Here is a 16,112-nt window from a genome sequence, read left to right as displayed (position 1 = left end):
GGTTTTAATGACAGGGTTGTTTATTACGCCCCAGCGTAAGACAAAGGAAGGGCCACTGGTTTCTTTTCACGTTAATGTCAGGACCGGCCTGAGGTATAAGCAATCTAAGCTATAAAGTGTGGAAATATCAGGAATTTGATATCAATATGTTTAAGGTCTGTAAAAATAAAAGGATATGGGAAGATGTTTGTATTTGCAGACTTCATTCTATGTATTTTCCTTCCTTATGTTCTACCATCCTTCCTCTGATCATTTTATCTTTGTCTTTTACCTCTGTTGCTTACTTGTTTCCCACTTCCACTCCTTGTGTCCTTCCTTTTATTCCTTCCTTCCTTCCCATTTCCTTGTTTTGTAGGTATTTTTTATAGATACTAAAGCTATAGAAACATTTGCCAGAAATGTATAGGGAACCTTTAGTATTTAACATTTTGACATGAGTTTAAAGGACTGGGAGGTCTGGGAAGCTGAGTCTAAAATTTCGACCTGATAAATGTGTTGGAACCTTGTTTGCTGCTGCTGAAGGTGGCCACAAAGAGAGCTGGATTTCTGACACAACATAGATCTTAAACCTTCAGATTTATGTTTTTTCACTAAAAACACTTTTCTAAAAGTAGTTGATGAGCGTACTAATTATAAACACAACATATTTCTGCTGCTTGGGTCTGTGCTCGGTCACATTTCATGCATAGTGAAACAAAAATATCTCTTTTAAGCGCAGCTAATTAATCTTGACCCCTTCATCCTTACACCACCAATAAAGATGTGTTAAACACTACCGTACACAAGAAACCAGATAAAATGAATAAAACCTGTTAAGAAATAACATTACATTGTGGAGGCAATGTGCTGCTGAGTTAATAAATGCACAGTGACAGATATAGTGAATTTAAAACATTTTGTCAATTTGGAAAATCTGTTGTTGGCTCATTAATCAACTATGTGAACAGTTTTAACTGGACAGCGTGCAGAAGATCAAGCATATAAAGAAGATGTTTGTGGTGTTGTGAAGACTGATGAGCTAAACTTGAAGTGGTCCTTGAAATCAAATAGTCTTTCAGGTCCCATCCAATCTTCTGTCTCCTCACCATGATAGAAAAACATTCTGACCCACAGTTGCCTAACATATTTGTAAGCAGTAAACAGGCTCAGTCACACTAAGACTGGAAATCTGTTTTTGGAGCAAACATTCCTGTAAGATTTCCAGTTTCCGGATTAAAGCAGGTTCTGTAGATTTCTGTTTTCATGACCTGCCTGGACCGACTACCGGAGACATGTACGAATAGTTTGGCCTGGGGTTTTATGAATGGATGCTGTCGTCATGTGGGGATAAAATGTGACGTCACGTGTCATTTAGGAGGGACTTATTATTAAACCATGGCTTGTTTGGCCACTCTGTGGCACCTTTGTAAGTAAGTGAGAACAGATTATAAAGGTCAACTGTTCCCCTGGTTGCATTCAGCAGAGATCAATTCTTCAGACTTTGGAAAGTATCTGCAAGAAACAAATTTAGATATTTGTTAACATTAAATCAACCGTTTTTAAAAATATTTTGATATTAAAAAGCTTTTGAAATTATTGTTAACTTTGGGTTTGTGGACTTGCATTATGTTGCAAAAGTAAAATTTTCACACTTTGTGAAGTTTAAACTGCAGCCTTCAGTGTATTTATTGGGATTTTACACAGCAGACCATAATAGCACGAACCTGGGAAGTGGAAATGATACATGGTTTTTGAAATTGTATATATTCAGCCACCTTCACTTCAGTCACAGCTGCGAGTGTTTTTTGGATCTTTCTACCATCTAGAAACAGTTATATTTGCCCATTCTTTTTTGCGAAATAGCACAGGATCAGACAGACTTGATGGAGAGAGTTACTGAGAAATAACTTCCATGGCTTCTCAATTGGATTTAGGCCTAGACTTTGACTAACATAATTATGCTTTGATCTAAACCATTCCATTGTAGCTCTGGCTGCATGTTTAGGGTAATTGTCCTGCAGGAAGGTGAACCTCTCCTCAAGATGAAGACATTCAGCGGGACTTTGAGGTGGAGACATGGAATGATAGGGCGTACGCCCATAATGCTGCAGGACTGTCTGAGCTCAACATAAAGCACACAGCAAAACAGATACGGCATAAGTCAAAAATTTCCCGTTGCCTTTCAGAACAATGGAAACAGAAAGCACACAAATTACTCGGGATTACTTTTACCCGAATAAAAAGATTCCAGGTATTTAAATCCTGGGACTCAGGTTTTCATCCATGATTCCTCTGTATTTAGCTCCATCCATCCTCTATTAAAGTCTAACATGGTTCCCTGGTGGAAGAAAACAGCCCCACAGCATGATGCTGCCAACACCATGTTTCACCATAGGTATAGTGTGTTCAGGGTGATGCACCGATGTAGCTATACTGAGATCAAATTTAACACAGGAGGACTTTATTATCTAATTAGGTGAATTGTGAAGGAAGTTGATTGCACTAAATTTCACGTAGGGTAAACAAAGTAAAGTAGCAGTACATGCCCCAATTTTCTGAATTTTATTTGTAAAAGATTTCGAAAACCATGTATCCTTTTCCATCAATTTCACATGTGTGAAAATGTTCAAGAGGTATAAAAACATTTGCAAGATACTACGCAGAACTCATGTATAAGCCCTGTTTCAACGTTTGCGAACACACCTTCGATAACAGATCAGAACCAACACCAGTCCAGCTGCACCAATGACCACCACTATCACTGCAGCCACAATGGAGACAGCAGACAGCGAAGAGGGCTCTGGATCACAGCAGTTCAGGATTAGAAATGACAGATGTCACTACTGATATGTACAATGTTTACATTCTTTCATTCTTCTGAACTGACCTGAGCAAAGGAAGGAACCAGCTGTGTTGAAGCATTCCAGATGTTGTTGACAAGAAGAGATCAGTTCCTCACACTCATTAATATCTACAGAAAAAGGTTTTAACCATGATGCAATAGTTTAAAAAGTCCATACTTTATAAAGAATTTACTTTTTTAGACAATCATTTTCACAAAGTATCCTTAAAACATTACTTTTATTGCATTGTTGCAATCATAAACTTTATAGAGATAATTTGCAGCACATATAAATGTCAACTATTAATCAAAATACTGTAAGTTTTGTCTAGTACATTCAAGTCTAAATGAAGGTATATATGTAGCGCAGTTTCTATATCGGTATTTAAAGTACAAAATAAATCAAGAAATCCACTAAAAACAACTTATGCACTAACCCATGAATTACATACACACATTTTCTCTTTAAAACATTCAATGATATTTCATTTATTTTGCTCTATAACTCTAATAAAAACTACTTAATGTAACCATTTTACTTCATGAAAACTGCTTCTTAGGAATAAAATTGGCACTTGCGACGTGCAATACTCTAATCCTCCATTAGGGGTCATAACACAGCAGGGTTTGATGAAAATACCAACAGGCAGAGGTCTCAGACATTGACTTAAAGGTACATTTGATGTTATAGGGTTGTATGAACAATTTGCAATGAATGGGGTTAGCAAATGTTTATTCTACCTTGACATGTTGGAGGTGGGGAGCTCCACTTCTGGCTCTCTGCATCACAGCTGATGGATGGAGAGCCCAGGAGCTTGAATCCAACTTGACACTGATAAAGGATGGTGGAGTTGCACAGTAAGGAGTAACCAGAGTGAATCCTGGGTATTGGGCCACAGGCAGGATCTGAAGGAGACCCAGTTTTAAAACAAAAATACAGATTTCAACATCTCCTCTTTTCCACTTCCTCACCTGTGATTGGCTCTTTCCAGGGGCTGAGGTCGAGATGAGGGATGAGTGGATGGGAACAGGTCAGCATGTCTTCAGGGCTTTCAGTGCGTGAAAAAGGGTCCACAGGAACACGGGTGACGTGGCTGTTGTCACAAATGATGCGGGACAGAGAGACGTTGTGCAGGTGTCTCCTCTGGGTTCTGGTAAAAACGCCATTCCTCTCCCACCAGAACCTGGACAAACAAAAACATATTAAATTGTCCCCTTCCTGTAAAATTATTCAATTTTGTTTTTTACTCCTACCTGTCCCCATCTCTCAGTGCTCTGAACTGTCTGGCCAGGAGGCAGGACAGCAGCGGTCCCACTCGTCCTCCGGGCAGAGCTGGCTCCGATATGGCCCCCACCCACACATCAATGTTGTGTGGGGTCCCGTATAAGATCTTGAATTTGTGAGCCAAAGTGAAGTTCCCAAAAATTTCTGCCATATCCGACGTCGTGTTGGGAACAGAGAGATTACAGAACCTTCGCCATGAGCTGTATCCTGATGGATGAGAAGAGAGAGGTAAGAAGAGATTTTCATAGTTTTTTTTAAAATATTGAATGATTTCCAGGACAGCTGGAGTATATTTCAAAACAGTAAAAATGGTTTAGGCTTTATGTATGTATTTGAGTTTGCATGTATAATTTTGATCATGTGTGGTTTAGAGCAAATCCACACCCAATTCCTGTTTTTAAAGCAATGCAAGTTTTATGTTGTTTCAACCCTGAAATAAGAATGGCTATAAAGGTAAAGAAAGTCTAAAAAAGGGGGTTCTCAAGGTCCCTCTTGTGGGGGAAGGAATATTGCAAAACAAAACATGAGAAGTCTTATATCCCTGTGAAAATATACAATAGATCAAACTTAGAAAGTAAATTACCAGAATGTTTTGGCATGACTTGAGATAAAAAAAAAAAAGAAAAACAGGTTTTCTAAATAAGTTAAAACAGAATAATCTTATCCAACAACTTTCTGCGCAGCTAATTTAGGGCTTCCTTAACAAAATACCTAGTCCTTCAGAACAAAGGGTGGATTATGTAGCCGTGTTTCATAAACTATACTAAGTTTCTGTTTTTGTTACTTACAAATGAATGCACTGAGATTATTGTGCATCAAAACAAGGCAGTAAAACTGGATGACATTAATCCTTAAACCTAGAAGAAATTTTAATGCGTTTTAATGGGGCGACGGTGGCCACGGTGGTAGGGATTGTGACCGGTGGGGTTGCTAGGGTTCGCTCCGTCCCTCTCAGGCACTGTGTCCTTGGGCAAGACACTTCTCCCCCTTGCCTCCGGATGGTGGTCAGAAGGCCTGGTGGCGCCTGTGTATGGCAGCCTCGCCTCCGTCAGTGTGCCCCAGGGCAGCTGTGGCTACATTGTAGCCTACCACTCTCAGTGTGTGAATGTGTGTGTGACTGATTGTAGTGTAAAGTGCTTTAAAGTCCCTGGACTTGATGAAGCACTAAACAAGTTCAAGCCATTTGCCATTTAACATTGAATGTGCCAGACGCTTATTACTTTTACATACAGTGCCTTGGAAAAGTAAACTTATTTGTCATGTAACATCCACAAGAAATGTATTGTTTAGATTTTACATAATAGACCAACACAAAGTAGTGCGTAATTGTGAAGTAGAAGAAAAACAATTTGTTTGATTGGTTTTCTGAATTAAAAGAAAATGTAAAAAGGGTGGAACTTGTCCATTAAGCTCCTGAGTCAACACTCGATTTACACTTGAAATACAGCTGCAAATCTATGTCTATATATGAGGTAAGAAAGCTGATTACCAGGCAAGCCATGGTCCCGGCCCCTCTGCAGGTTTAGGGCCCCGAGGTCAAGAGGCATTCCGCCCTGTGCCTGAAAGAGCCTTTCTGTGAGCTCCTCCACCATCATCTGACCTGGAGTCTGCAGCTTGGCGGGAGACAGCAACATGCCTCGCAGCACAGGGTCAATACCACCTAAAAAAATATCAGGAGAGAATGAATGACAAATACTAAAACTTAACTAATGTAGTTTTAGATATAGGCCCTTATTTACCTTCCTGCACAACCCTCCATGAAGCAAACAGAGAGTGATGCAGAGGCAGAGGCGGATACTTGGAGTTAAAGGTGTATTCTGGACCAAGCCGGGTCACTACTGGCTGCACTGTGACGTGGGCAAAGCGAAATGCAGCTGTAGCGAACGTGTTGGCGATGCTTGGGTCCATGTCTGGATCATACCTCTGGTAGGAGGGCAATAGCCTGGACATGGCTCTCTCACCAAGCACTCGTGGCAGGTAGTGCTCCCAGGTTAGGATCTGGAAAAGGAAATGAATTGGAGTCACTTGGATGTGAAAGGATGTCTAGTTTAGGGGTCTAAAGAGCCATTTGTGGCTCTTAATAGCTGACTCTCTTAGTAACGTTGTCTAAAACTTATAAACCAGTTAATGTTTGTAAATATAGATATAATAGTAAATGCAGGTTTTAACAGTTGGTCAGTTTTTTCATGAAATATTCCACAACGGAATGACACTAGAAATACCAGTAATAATTTTAACATCTATTTTTCCTGTCATTAGATTGGAAACTAAACTAAATGCATTTTTAACAAGATTTCCCACAAATATCAACATCCCACAAAATAAAATGTATCCATCCTTTTTTGCAAAGATTGTACATTTTTCTTTATTTGAAAACCTAAAAATAGAAATGAAATTGTGGTTCTTTAAAAACGACAATAAATATCCAATGGTGGATATTTATCAAAAAATATAAGTAGTCTTTTTTCATAAGGTCATGTATCATTTGCAGTTCTGAACGTGTTTGATTCAGCTGGACTGAAGGCAAAAATGCAAAAATGGCTCTTTGGATGTATAGGTTACAGGCCCCGGGTCTAGTTGACCCTTCTGTAAACACCTGGTGAATGGCTCCTATGATCTTTCTTGCTTCCTGATAGAGGGTATCTGGACTCCAGTGGGGGTTGAGCTGGTGCAGCTCTTTGACCAGCCGATTGTGTTCTCTCAGAAAGAGTGTGTGCAGCACAATCAGTCCCAGGTGCTCATTGACTCTTGAATCACCTGTAAAATAGATATTTAAGAAAAACCCACTAATCTGTGTGTAAGTCTGCAGAGAGTTGGATGATTCACAACATTCTCTAGCTCACCAGCGTGAAAGCATGAAGTGGTGTTCTCTCTGAGTGCAGATCTGCTCCATGCCCCCGATGTAGTGGAGATACGGGGACCGCAGGGGTCCAGGTGAGCTTGTACACGGGGGAGGAATGGCATGTAGGGCAGCTCCTCATCCCAGTACTGGGAGTTGAGGGCCATGGAGCCCAGAGGAGATGAGCGGTTCCTGAGAGCCGAGGCCAAACTGGGTGAGCTACCGTACACCATGCTGGCATCTACGAAGGAGGTGATGGCGTTGAGCTGCTCCCGGTGGCGATGAAGCAGGACTTGGTTATCACAGCTGGGGGCAGAGCGGAAGAAAGGCATACAGCTCTGGACCCCATTGCGAGGATCGGACAGTGGGATCTGGGAGGGAAATTATGATGTTTAACACTGGTGCTGCTGGAGAAACAAGTAACCACTGAGCAGATAATTTAGCATGGGAGAATTATACCTTCTATGTACTAATTTACTTCTAACCATAAGAAATATAATGGCCATCTACACTGTAGGATGCTAATATGTTAGAAGGTAAGTGAATAAAAGTGATACATTAATTTATTCTATATCTGTTCTTAGCATTTAATGAGTATGGTTGACACACAAAAAACTCATCTTGACCTCACATGAACTACAATGCCTTGCCAAAGTATTCATACCCCATGATTTATTTTTCACATTTTACTTTTATGTATTTTATTAGGATTTTGTGTGACCGACCAACACAAGTAGTTGATGAAGTGGGAGAAAAATCATACATAGGTTTGAAAAATGCTGAAACTTTTGCTGCAGTTACAGCTGCAAGTCTACGAAATTCTTGACTATTCTTGTTTGCAAACTAACTCATTTTTTTCCACACAGTTTATGTTCTGTAATCACAGTTGTTTCTTGGACGATTGATTTAGCAGCGCCTTCCTAACCTATCTGGTGTGTTTCTTGATCTTAATGATGCTGTTTGTTCCTAAATGTTCTCTAACTAACATCTGAAGCCTGCAGAACTTCTGCATTTATACTGACATTAAATGACATACAAGTGAAGTCTATTCATAAATTAGGTGACTTGTGATGGCAATTGGTTACACTGGATTTGTTTAGGGGTATCAAAATAAAAGGGGTTTAAATGCAAATGCACACCACTCATTTCATATTTTTATTTGAAAATAATTTGATAACCATGAATCAGTCTTCTACCTCACAGTTATGTTCTACTTTGCATTGGTCCAGCACATATAAATACAAGTAAAATACTGTAAGGTTTGTGCTTGTAACATGACAAAAGTTTAAGGGGTGTGAATTCGTTCTTGTTTAAAGCATCTATAATTTGTTTTACAGCAAGAGAGACCAGTGATTTATGGAGAACTTTACCACTTAAAAAGAGGAACAGATTTTCTTTTCCTAACATAGTTCTCTCAGGAGATAAAATACAGTACACTTACAGATAAGTTGTGCCTGGTTGCACAAAAGCAGAACAGGCATGATTTGAAAACGTTTAGTGGTCATATATAGCATCAGGCATAAAATGTGTCATATTAGATTTAATGGAGCAAATGAGAAGACTGAGTGAAGTGCACCTGAATAGGGAAGCAGGGCGAGTCCTGGCTGCAGCTGCGGGTGCAGTCGGCTCCTGTCTTGAAGGCGGTCGTGCTGGGGCTCTGAGGGGTCAACACCATGTCGTGGTCTATCCACTGACCCCAGTCCACCAGCAGGTGGGACAGAGTGGGGTCAACAGAGATCTTATCATTGTGAGTAAACAGAACTTCCTGCGACACGAGCCTCACCTGGATGGTAAAGAAGATGAGGAATGATTGAGGTGGACACAGGGTGAGAGTGTGAGCTGCAGTGGGGCCCTTACAGGAGGCAGGCTGAAGTTGTGGTAAGTGTGTTCAGGGTCCCAGCCTCTGGGCATCCCCCACAAGTCCTCATATTCTGGAGGCAGCCAGCGGGAATATGGGACGTTTGCAGCGCCCCATCTTGGATGTTGCCTGATTGGCACACAACAGACACAATTAACTGGGATTTTATGTAACGGGCCCAATGTAAAAGCAATCAAGACAACTCCATCTACTGAAACTGACCAACCGGACAAGCTGGGCATTATTTTAGAAATGCAACCAAGAGGCCCATGATGTCTCTGAAAAAGCCACAAAGATGCACAGCTCAGGTGGGAGAATCTAAGGACACTCAAAAAAACTCTCATCTACATAGTGGTGGCAGCATCATGCAATGGGGATGCTTTTCTTCAGCAGGGACAACGGAACTGGTCAGAGTTGATGGGAATATGGATGGAGCTAAATAAAGGGCAATAATGTAAGAAAATCTTTTAGAAGCTGCAAAAGACTTGAGACTGGAGTAGAGGTCTGCCTTCCAGCAGGACGAATCCTAATATACTGACCAGTAGCAAATCATTTTCAGATCTGTTGGGCTTTACTTTAGCTGCTTTGCAAAAAACAATTATCAAAAATCTGTCTTTAAACGTGCAAAGCTGGTGGGGACACACCCAGAAGACCGGCAGCTGTAATTGCAGCAAAAGGTGGTTCTACAAAGTATTGACCTAAGTAGGCAAAAGAAACTTTTTGTTTGCAAAACAGTTTTAAAACCATGCATATTTCTTTTCTATTAAGTGATACTTTGTGTAAATCTATTACATATAATCCCAATAAAACACACAGAGGTTTGCTGTTGTAACATGTTACAATGTGATGATTTCAAGGCCCTGCATCAGTGCCTGCACTCTCACCTGTTATTGCACTCGCCTGTGATGGACCTGTAGCGCTCAGACATGCAGTCTGTCTGACAGCTGGGTGTGTGCAGCTCAGCGGAGCAGCCCGTCATCTGCAGCAGACTCTCCACATCTCCCTCACTCAGAAGCTCTGAGGACACATGAAAATGAAACAAAGTGACCTAAAATAACAACAGCTTGAAGAAAATATGTCCATTAGTTTTACTTCATTAAAAATATATACATATTTCTTTATTTAGATTAGATCATTAAATTATATGTTTTTTCTCTAAACTGTGTTTAGATTTCAGTTTCAATAAGATCTGCAACTGTTTAACAATACATGGGACTGAGTTACACATTAAACTGTGTTATCGTGAATGATCTGACCTACAGGTTCAGATGCTTGATTTGAGAAGTGTTTGGTACCATGTTGATTGGGCTGCATCATAGTGTTGGTGTAGACCATCTCTCTGATTAGATCCACCGTGTTGTCCAGCAGTTCAGAAGCATGTATGTGAGTCCGGGTTCTGGTTTCAATCTGTTTAAACTGGGCCAGCAGGTCACTAGGTCTGAGGGAACCTTCAGAAAAAGACGTTCTTCTGGAAATGGGAACAGTTTTCCAGTGAGACATTTTCAGACTTATTCTAACCCATAATTAAGAGGTTTTACCTCTCAGTTGTGTGGGCATAAGCAGCATCAGTCAGCTCAATCGCTCTCTGAAAAGCCCGGTGGACATATGCCGAACCCAAATAGGCAGTTTCTGAGAACAAAGTTGCAGTCAGCACAGGTCTTTCTTGAAATAATCAACCAAAAGTCCTACCTGAGGTGTTGCCAAACACTCTGCTCGTTGCACCATGCTCCGGAAAGGTGACCAGGACAAAAGCAAATCCAACTAGAAATGCAGACATCTGAAATGAGACATGTGGGTTGCATTAAACTGTTGAACAAAATACATTTAAAGAAATTGGAATAAAAAAAAGAGAAACTTACTATGGGTGTTCTGTAAGCTGTCCTAACTCCACAGAGCTCGGAAAATGAGTCTCATTCACAGTTTCTAACAGCAGTTCTCACTTTGACTCCTCTTCAGAGGCTAGCAGGTGTTATAGTGTCGGGCTCCAAGTGTCGGGGATGCTTTGGATACACATGCAGCGGAGCCAACAGGTATGTGCAGAATCTCCTTATCTTTGCTTCTGGTGACAGCAAGGCAACATCAAACACTGGACTCCATGCCTAGACCCCATAACCTTTCAAATCTGTCTTCTCACCCATGATGAAAACCTTCTGTCAAACCATGATTTCCAATAAATTCATTAACTGTACATTTCCCTCTCATAAGAACAGAGACTGACTCGGACAGAGCCAGGTTGAAATTGATATGGTTTAATTAAATGTAGAGAAAAACAGTGTTTCACCAAAAAAGTACCTTGAAAAAGCCTTTACAACCCTTGAACTTTTCCAAATTATTTGACAGCCAAACACTTGCATTTTGATGGGGTTTTATATTAGAACAACACAAGAGTAAAGATAATTGTGAAGGGGAAGCAAAATTGAGACATGGTTCACATTTACAAATACACATTTTTACAAATAAAAATATTTAGCTGTGTTCAACCCCCCTTAACAATATTTTGTAGACATTTTTGCTGAATCTTCATTGCAAAACAGGTCAGACTGGCTTTTACCTCAGCCAGACTGTAGGAGCATCAGGGTTTTTTTTAGGTCTTGCCAATGATGCTTGACTGGATGTAGATCTTGAAACATATATGCTTAGATCCGAACTCTTCTACTGTAGCTTCTTATGTTTATAGTTGTTGTCCTGCTGGAAGACGAACCTCCACCTCAGCCTCACGTCTTTTGCTTCTGATGATATCACCCCTATACAGGTCCTTCTCAAAATATTAGCATATTGTGATAAAGTTCATTATTTTCCATAAGGTCATGATGAAAATTTAACATTCATATATTTTAGATTCATTGCACACTAACTGAAATATTTCAGGTCTTTTATTGTCTTAATACGGATGATTGTGGCATACAGCTCATGAAAACCCAAATTTCTATCTCACAAAATTAGCATATCATTAAAAGGGTCTCTAAACGAGCTATGAACCTAATCATCTGAATCAACGAGTTAACTCTAAACACCTGCAAAAGATTCCTGAGGTCTTTAAAACTCCCAGCCTGGTTCATCACTCAAAACCCCAATCATGGGTAAGACTGCCGACCTGACTGCTGTCCAGAAGGCCACTATTGACACCCTCAAGCAAGAGGGTAAGACACAGAAAGACATTTCTGAACGAATAGGCTGTTCCCAGAGTGCTGTATCAAGGCACCTCAGTGGGAAGTCTGTGGGAAGGAAAAAGTGTGTCAGAAAACACTGCACAACGAGAAGAGGTGACCGGACCCTGAGGAAGATTGTGGAGAAGGGCCGATTCCAGACCTTGGGGGACCTGCGGAAGCAGTGGACTGAGTCTGGAGTAGAAACATCCAGAGCCACCGTGCACAGGCGTGTGCAGGAAATGGGCTACAGGTGCCGCATTCCCCAGGTCAAGCCACTTTTGAACCAGAAACAGCGGCAGAAGAGCCTGACCTGGGCTACATAGAAGCAGTACTGGACTGTTGCTCAGTGGTCCAAAGTACTTTTTTCGGATGAAAGCAAATTCTGCATGTCATTCGGAAATCAAGGTGCCAGAGTCTGGAGGAAGACTGGGGAGAAGGAAATGCCAAAATGCCAGAAGTCCAGTGTCAAGTACCCACAGTCAGTGATGGTCTGGGGTGCCGTGTCAGCTGCTGGTGTTGGTCCACTGTGTTTTATCAAGGGCAGGGTCAATGCAGCTAGCTATCAGGAGATTTTGGAGCACTTCATGCTTCCATCTGCTGAAAAGCTTTATGGAAATGAAGATTTCCTTTTTCAGCACGACCTGGCACCTGCTCACAGTGCCAAAACCACTGGTAAATGGTTTACTGACCATGGTATCACTGTGCTCCATTGGCCTGCCAACTCTCCTGACCTGAACCCCATAGAGAATCTGTGGGATATTGTGAAGAGAACGTTGATAGACTCAAGACCCAACACTCTGGATGAGCTAAAGGCCGCTATCGAAGCATCCTGGGCCTCCATAAGACCTCAGCAGTGCCACAGGCTGATTGCCTCCATGCCACGCCGCATTGAAGCAGTCATTTCTGCAAAAGGATTCCCGACCAAGTATTGAGTGCATAACTGTACATGATTATTTGAAGGTTGACGTTTTTTGTATTAAAAACACTTTTCTTTTATTGGTCGGATGAAATAAGCTAATTTTGTGAGATAGGAATTTTGGGTTTTCATGAGCTGTAATCATCTGTATTAAGACAATAAAAGACCTGAAATATTTCAGTTAGTGTGCAATGAATCTAAAATATATGAATGTTAAATTTTCATCATTACATTATGGAAAATAATGAACTTTATCACAATATGCTAATATTTTGAGAAGGACCTGTATATAAATGGCAAATGGCCTGCAATTGAATAGCGCTTCATCAAGTCCCCAAAGAGCCCAAAGCGCTTTACACTACAATCAGTCATCCACCCATTACACATTCACACACTGACACTATATTGCAGCTTATCACAGCTGACCTGGGGCAGACTAACAGAAGAGAGGCTGCCATACAATCAGTGCCACTGAGCCCTCTGACCACCATCTGAAGGCAAGGGGGGTCACAACAACTGAGACAGACAGAGCAGGGGTTCAAACCGGCAACGGGACGAACCCCTGCCACTGTCGCCACCGTCACCCCATCTCCATCCATCTTCTCTGACCAAGGTTCCTGTCCTTGCTGAAGAAAGCATTCCCACAGTGTGATATGTCCACCACTATCCTTCACAGTGAGGTTGGTGTGTCCAGACTGATGTGTAGTATTAAGTTTTTGCCATGCAGTGTCTTGCATGTAGGCCACACTTTTGGTCTCATTTCATCAATGTACCTTTTTTCCACGTTTGCTGTGCTCTGTATGTTTTGTACAACTGTGTTTATGTCTGCCAATAGTCTTAATCTGATCGTCCCTGTGCCAGTGACACAGACAGGTGGATGAGCGGGAAGAGGAGGGAGGCAGAGATTCTGGGAAATAATGAGAAGCTGAAGGTTATGTTTAGAAAAAGGGGGGGAATCCAAAAAGATATCAGTTAATTAATGCTGGAGTCGTCACTCGGCGACTTTGCTCTGTTTGAGCCTTTAAAAGTCAAACGTGACGCCCTGAAGACATCAGGCTGCCCAGACTTGCCTCTTTGATGGCTCCAGGTGTGTGATAGCATCAAATGGGTCGCTGACCTCATTTCATTACTGTTATTAATTTTATCTCATTTGACCCATATTACTCATTCTCTAATGTTGAGGGAAAGAAAAGATCTGCTCCCAAATTAATAATAAAATACATTTGACCTGCTGCTGACATTATTAATTAAACTTTTTTTTGCAAAAAACAGCCCCCCTTACCCTCCCTTCCAAAATGTTACATGGTCATATATTTTCATATCCGCCTCCTCCTCCCCTCCATTGAGTTCAGTGTTTGGGTCGTTGTCACCTTATGGTTCAAACCTGTCACCTAGTGATGCCACAAGTTGTTTTGGTCACATCTCAAGGAGTGAATGGTTGTAAAACCACCTGGGGACATAAGTTAAGGCTGTTAGACAGATGAAACCTGAGGCCTCCTTCTCTCTTTAGTATTCATTTTTATTGGTTAACTTAGATGTTTGGATGATCAGGTGACAACGACCCAACACAGAATACTCAGCAAATTTTTCAACAAAATCAAAGAGATTTATTTAATTGGGTTATCTTTATAATTCTTGTGAACAGATTTACCATCAGGATCCTCCAGGAGGCTGATGTCATCCAGCTGACAGATGGTGGAAAATGCTTCAGTGCAACACTGCAGCTCTTTGCAGAGGTGTGTGATAGCATCAAATGGGTCACTGACCTTATTTCAATACTCTGTTATTAATTTTATCTCATTTGACCCATATACCCATCCTCTAATGTTGAGGGATAAGAAACAATCTCCTCCCAAATTAATAATAAAATACATTTGATCTGCTGCTGACTATTAATTTTCTTTTTTTGTGCAAAAAACCGCCAAAGCAAGGACAGGAACCCTTGTCAGAGTAGATGAATGGATGTTAAATACAGGGACAAAATTATCAGCAGCAAAGACCCGAGACTGAGGTGGAGGTTCGCCTTACGGCTGGAGCACTGTGTCTTCAGAAGAACTGCACTGGAGTGGTTGTTGTCTCTCTGGCAAAAGTTTCTCTGCAACCCTTGGAGAATCTACAGGTCCTTCTCAAAATATTAGCATATTGTGATAAAGTTAATTATTTTCCATAATGTCATGATGAAAATTTAACATTCATATATTTTAGATTCATTGCACACTAAGTGAAATATTTCAGGTCTTTTATTGTTTTAATACGGATGATTTTGGCATACAGCTCATGAAAACCCAAAATTCCTATCTCACAAAATTAGCATATCATTAAAAGGGTCTCTAAACGAGCTATGAACCTAATCATCTGAATCAACGAGTTAACTCTAAACACCTGCAAAAGATTCCTGAGGCCTTTAAAACTCCCAGCCTGGTTCATCACTCAAAACCCCAATCATGGGTAAGACTGCCGACCTGACTGCTGTCCAGAAGGCCACTATTGACACCCTCAAGCAAGAGGGTAAGACACAGAAAGACATTTCTGAACGAATAGGCTGTTCCCAGAGTGCTGTATCAAGGCACCTCAGTGGGAAGTCTGTGGGAAGGAAAAAGTGTGGCAGAAAACGCTGCACAACGAGAAGAGGTGACCGGACCCTGAGGAAGATTGTGGAGAAGGGCCGATTCCAGACCTTGGGGGACCTGCGGAAGCAGTGGACTGAGTCTGGAGTAGAAACATCCAGAGCCACCGTGCACAGGCGTGTGCAGGAAATGGGCTACAGGTGCCGCATTCCCCAGGTCAAGCCACTTTTGAACCAGAAACAGCGGCAGAAGCGCCTGACCTGGGCTACAGAGAAGCAGCACTGGACTGTTGCTCAGTGGTCCAAAGTACTTTTTTCGGATGAAAGCAAATTCTGCATGTCATTTGGAAATCAAGGTGCCAGAGTCTGGAGGAAGACTGGGGAGAAGGAAATGCCAAAATGCCAGAAGTCCATTGTCAAGTACCCACAGTTAGTGATGGTCTGGGGTGCCGTGTCAGCTGCTGGTGTTGGTCCACTGTGTTTTATCAAGGGCAGGGTCAATGCAGCTAGCTATCAGGAGATTTTGGAGCACTTCATGCTTCCATCTGCTGAAAAGCTTTATGGAGATGAAGATTTCATTTTTCAGCACGACCTGGCACCTGCTCACAGTGCCAAAACCACTGATAAATGGTTTACTGACCATGGTATCACTGTGCTCAATTGGCCTGCCAACTCTCC

General features: G+C 41.4%; 1 protein-coding gene across 1 annotated transcript; it reads right to left on the bottom strand.

The window, feature by feature from the left end:
* Positions 1–124: 124 nt before the first annotated feature.
* epx (eosinophil peroxidase) lies at positions 125–10,580 on the bottom strand. The gene is made up of 16 exons (XM_047349846.1): positions 10,493–10,580; positions 10,342–10,432; positions 10,099–10,271; positions 9,688–9,820; positions 8,803–8,932; positions 8,522–8,728; positions 6,950–7,316; positions 6,703–6,863; positions 5,846–6,104; positions 5,596–5,766; positions 4,076–4,313; positions 3,794–4,005; positions 3,563–3,727; positions 2,867–2,950; positions 2,683–2,779; positions 125–1,491 (listed from the first exon to the last, which is right to left on the bottom strand). The coding sequence occupies exons 1-16, from the start codon at positions 10,578–10,580 to the stop codon at positions 1,434–1,436; spliced, it is 2,634 nt and encodes an 877-aa protein (XP_047205802.1). The 3' UTR covers positions 125–1,433.
* Positions 10,581–16,112: the final 5,532 nt, after the last annotated feature.

The sequence above is a fragment of the Girardinichthys multiradiatus genome, chromosome 2, assembly GCF_021462225.1.
Source record: "Girardinichthys multiradiatus isolate DD_20200921_A chromosome 2, DD_fGirMul_XY1, whole genome shotgun sequence".
Classification (NCBI taxonomy): domain Eukaryota; kingdom Metazoa; phylum Chordata; class Actinopteri; order Cyprinodontiformes; family Goodeidae; genus Girardinichthys; species Girardinichthys multiradiatus.
Note: the sequence above shows the minus strand (reverse complement) of the source record. Positions and strands in the feature narration are given on the sequence as shown.

Excerpts from the sequence above, each read along its gene's own strand:
- epx (XM_047349846.1), bottom strand. The coding sequence starts at position 10,580 with ATGTCTGCATTTCTAGTTGGATTTGCTTTTGTCCTGGTCACCTTTCCG. Across the intron at positions 10,433-10,492 it reads AGTGTTTGGCAACACCTCAG|AAACTGCCTATTTGGGTTCG; the intron begins GTAGGACTTTTG and ends CTTTGTTCTCAG. Across the intron at positions 9,821-10,098 it reads GATGCAGCCCAATCAACATG|AGCTTCTGAGTGAGGGAGAT; the intron begins GTACCAAACACT and ends ATGTGTCCTCAG.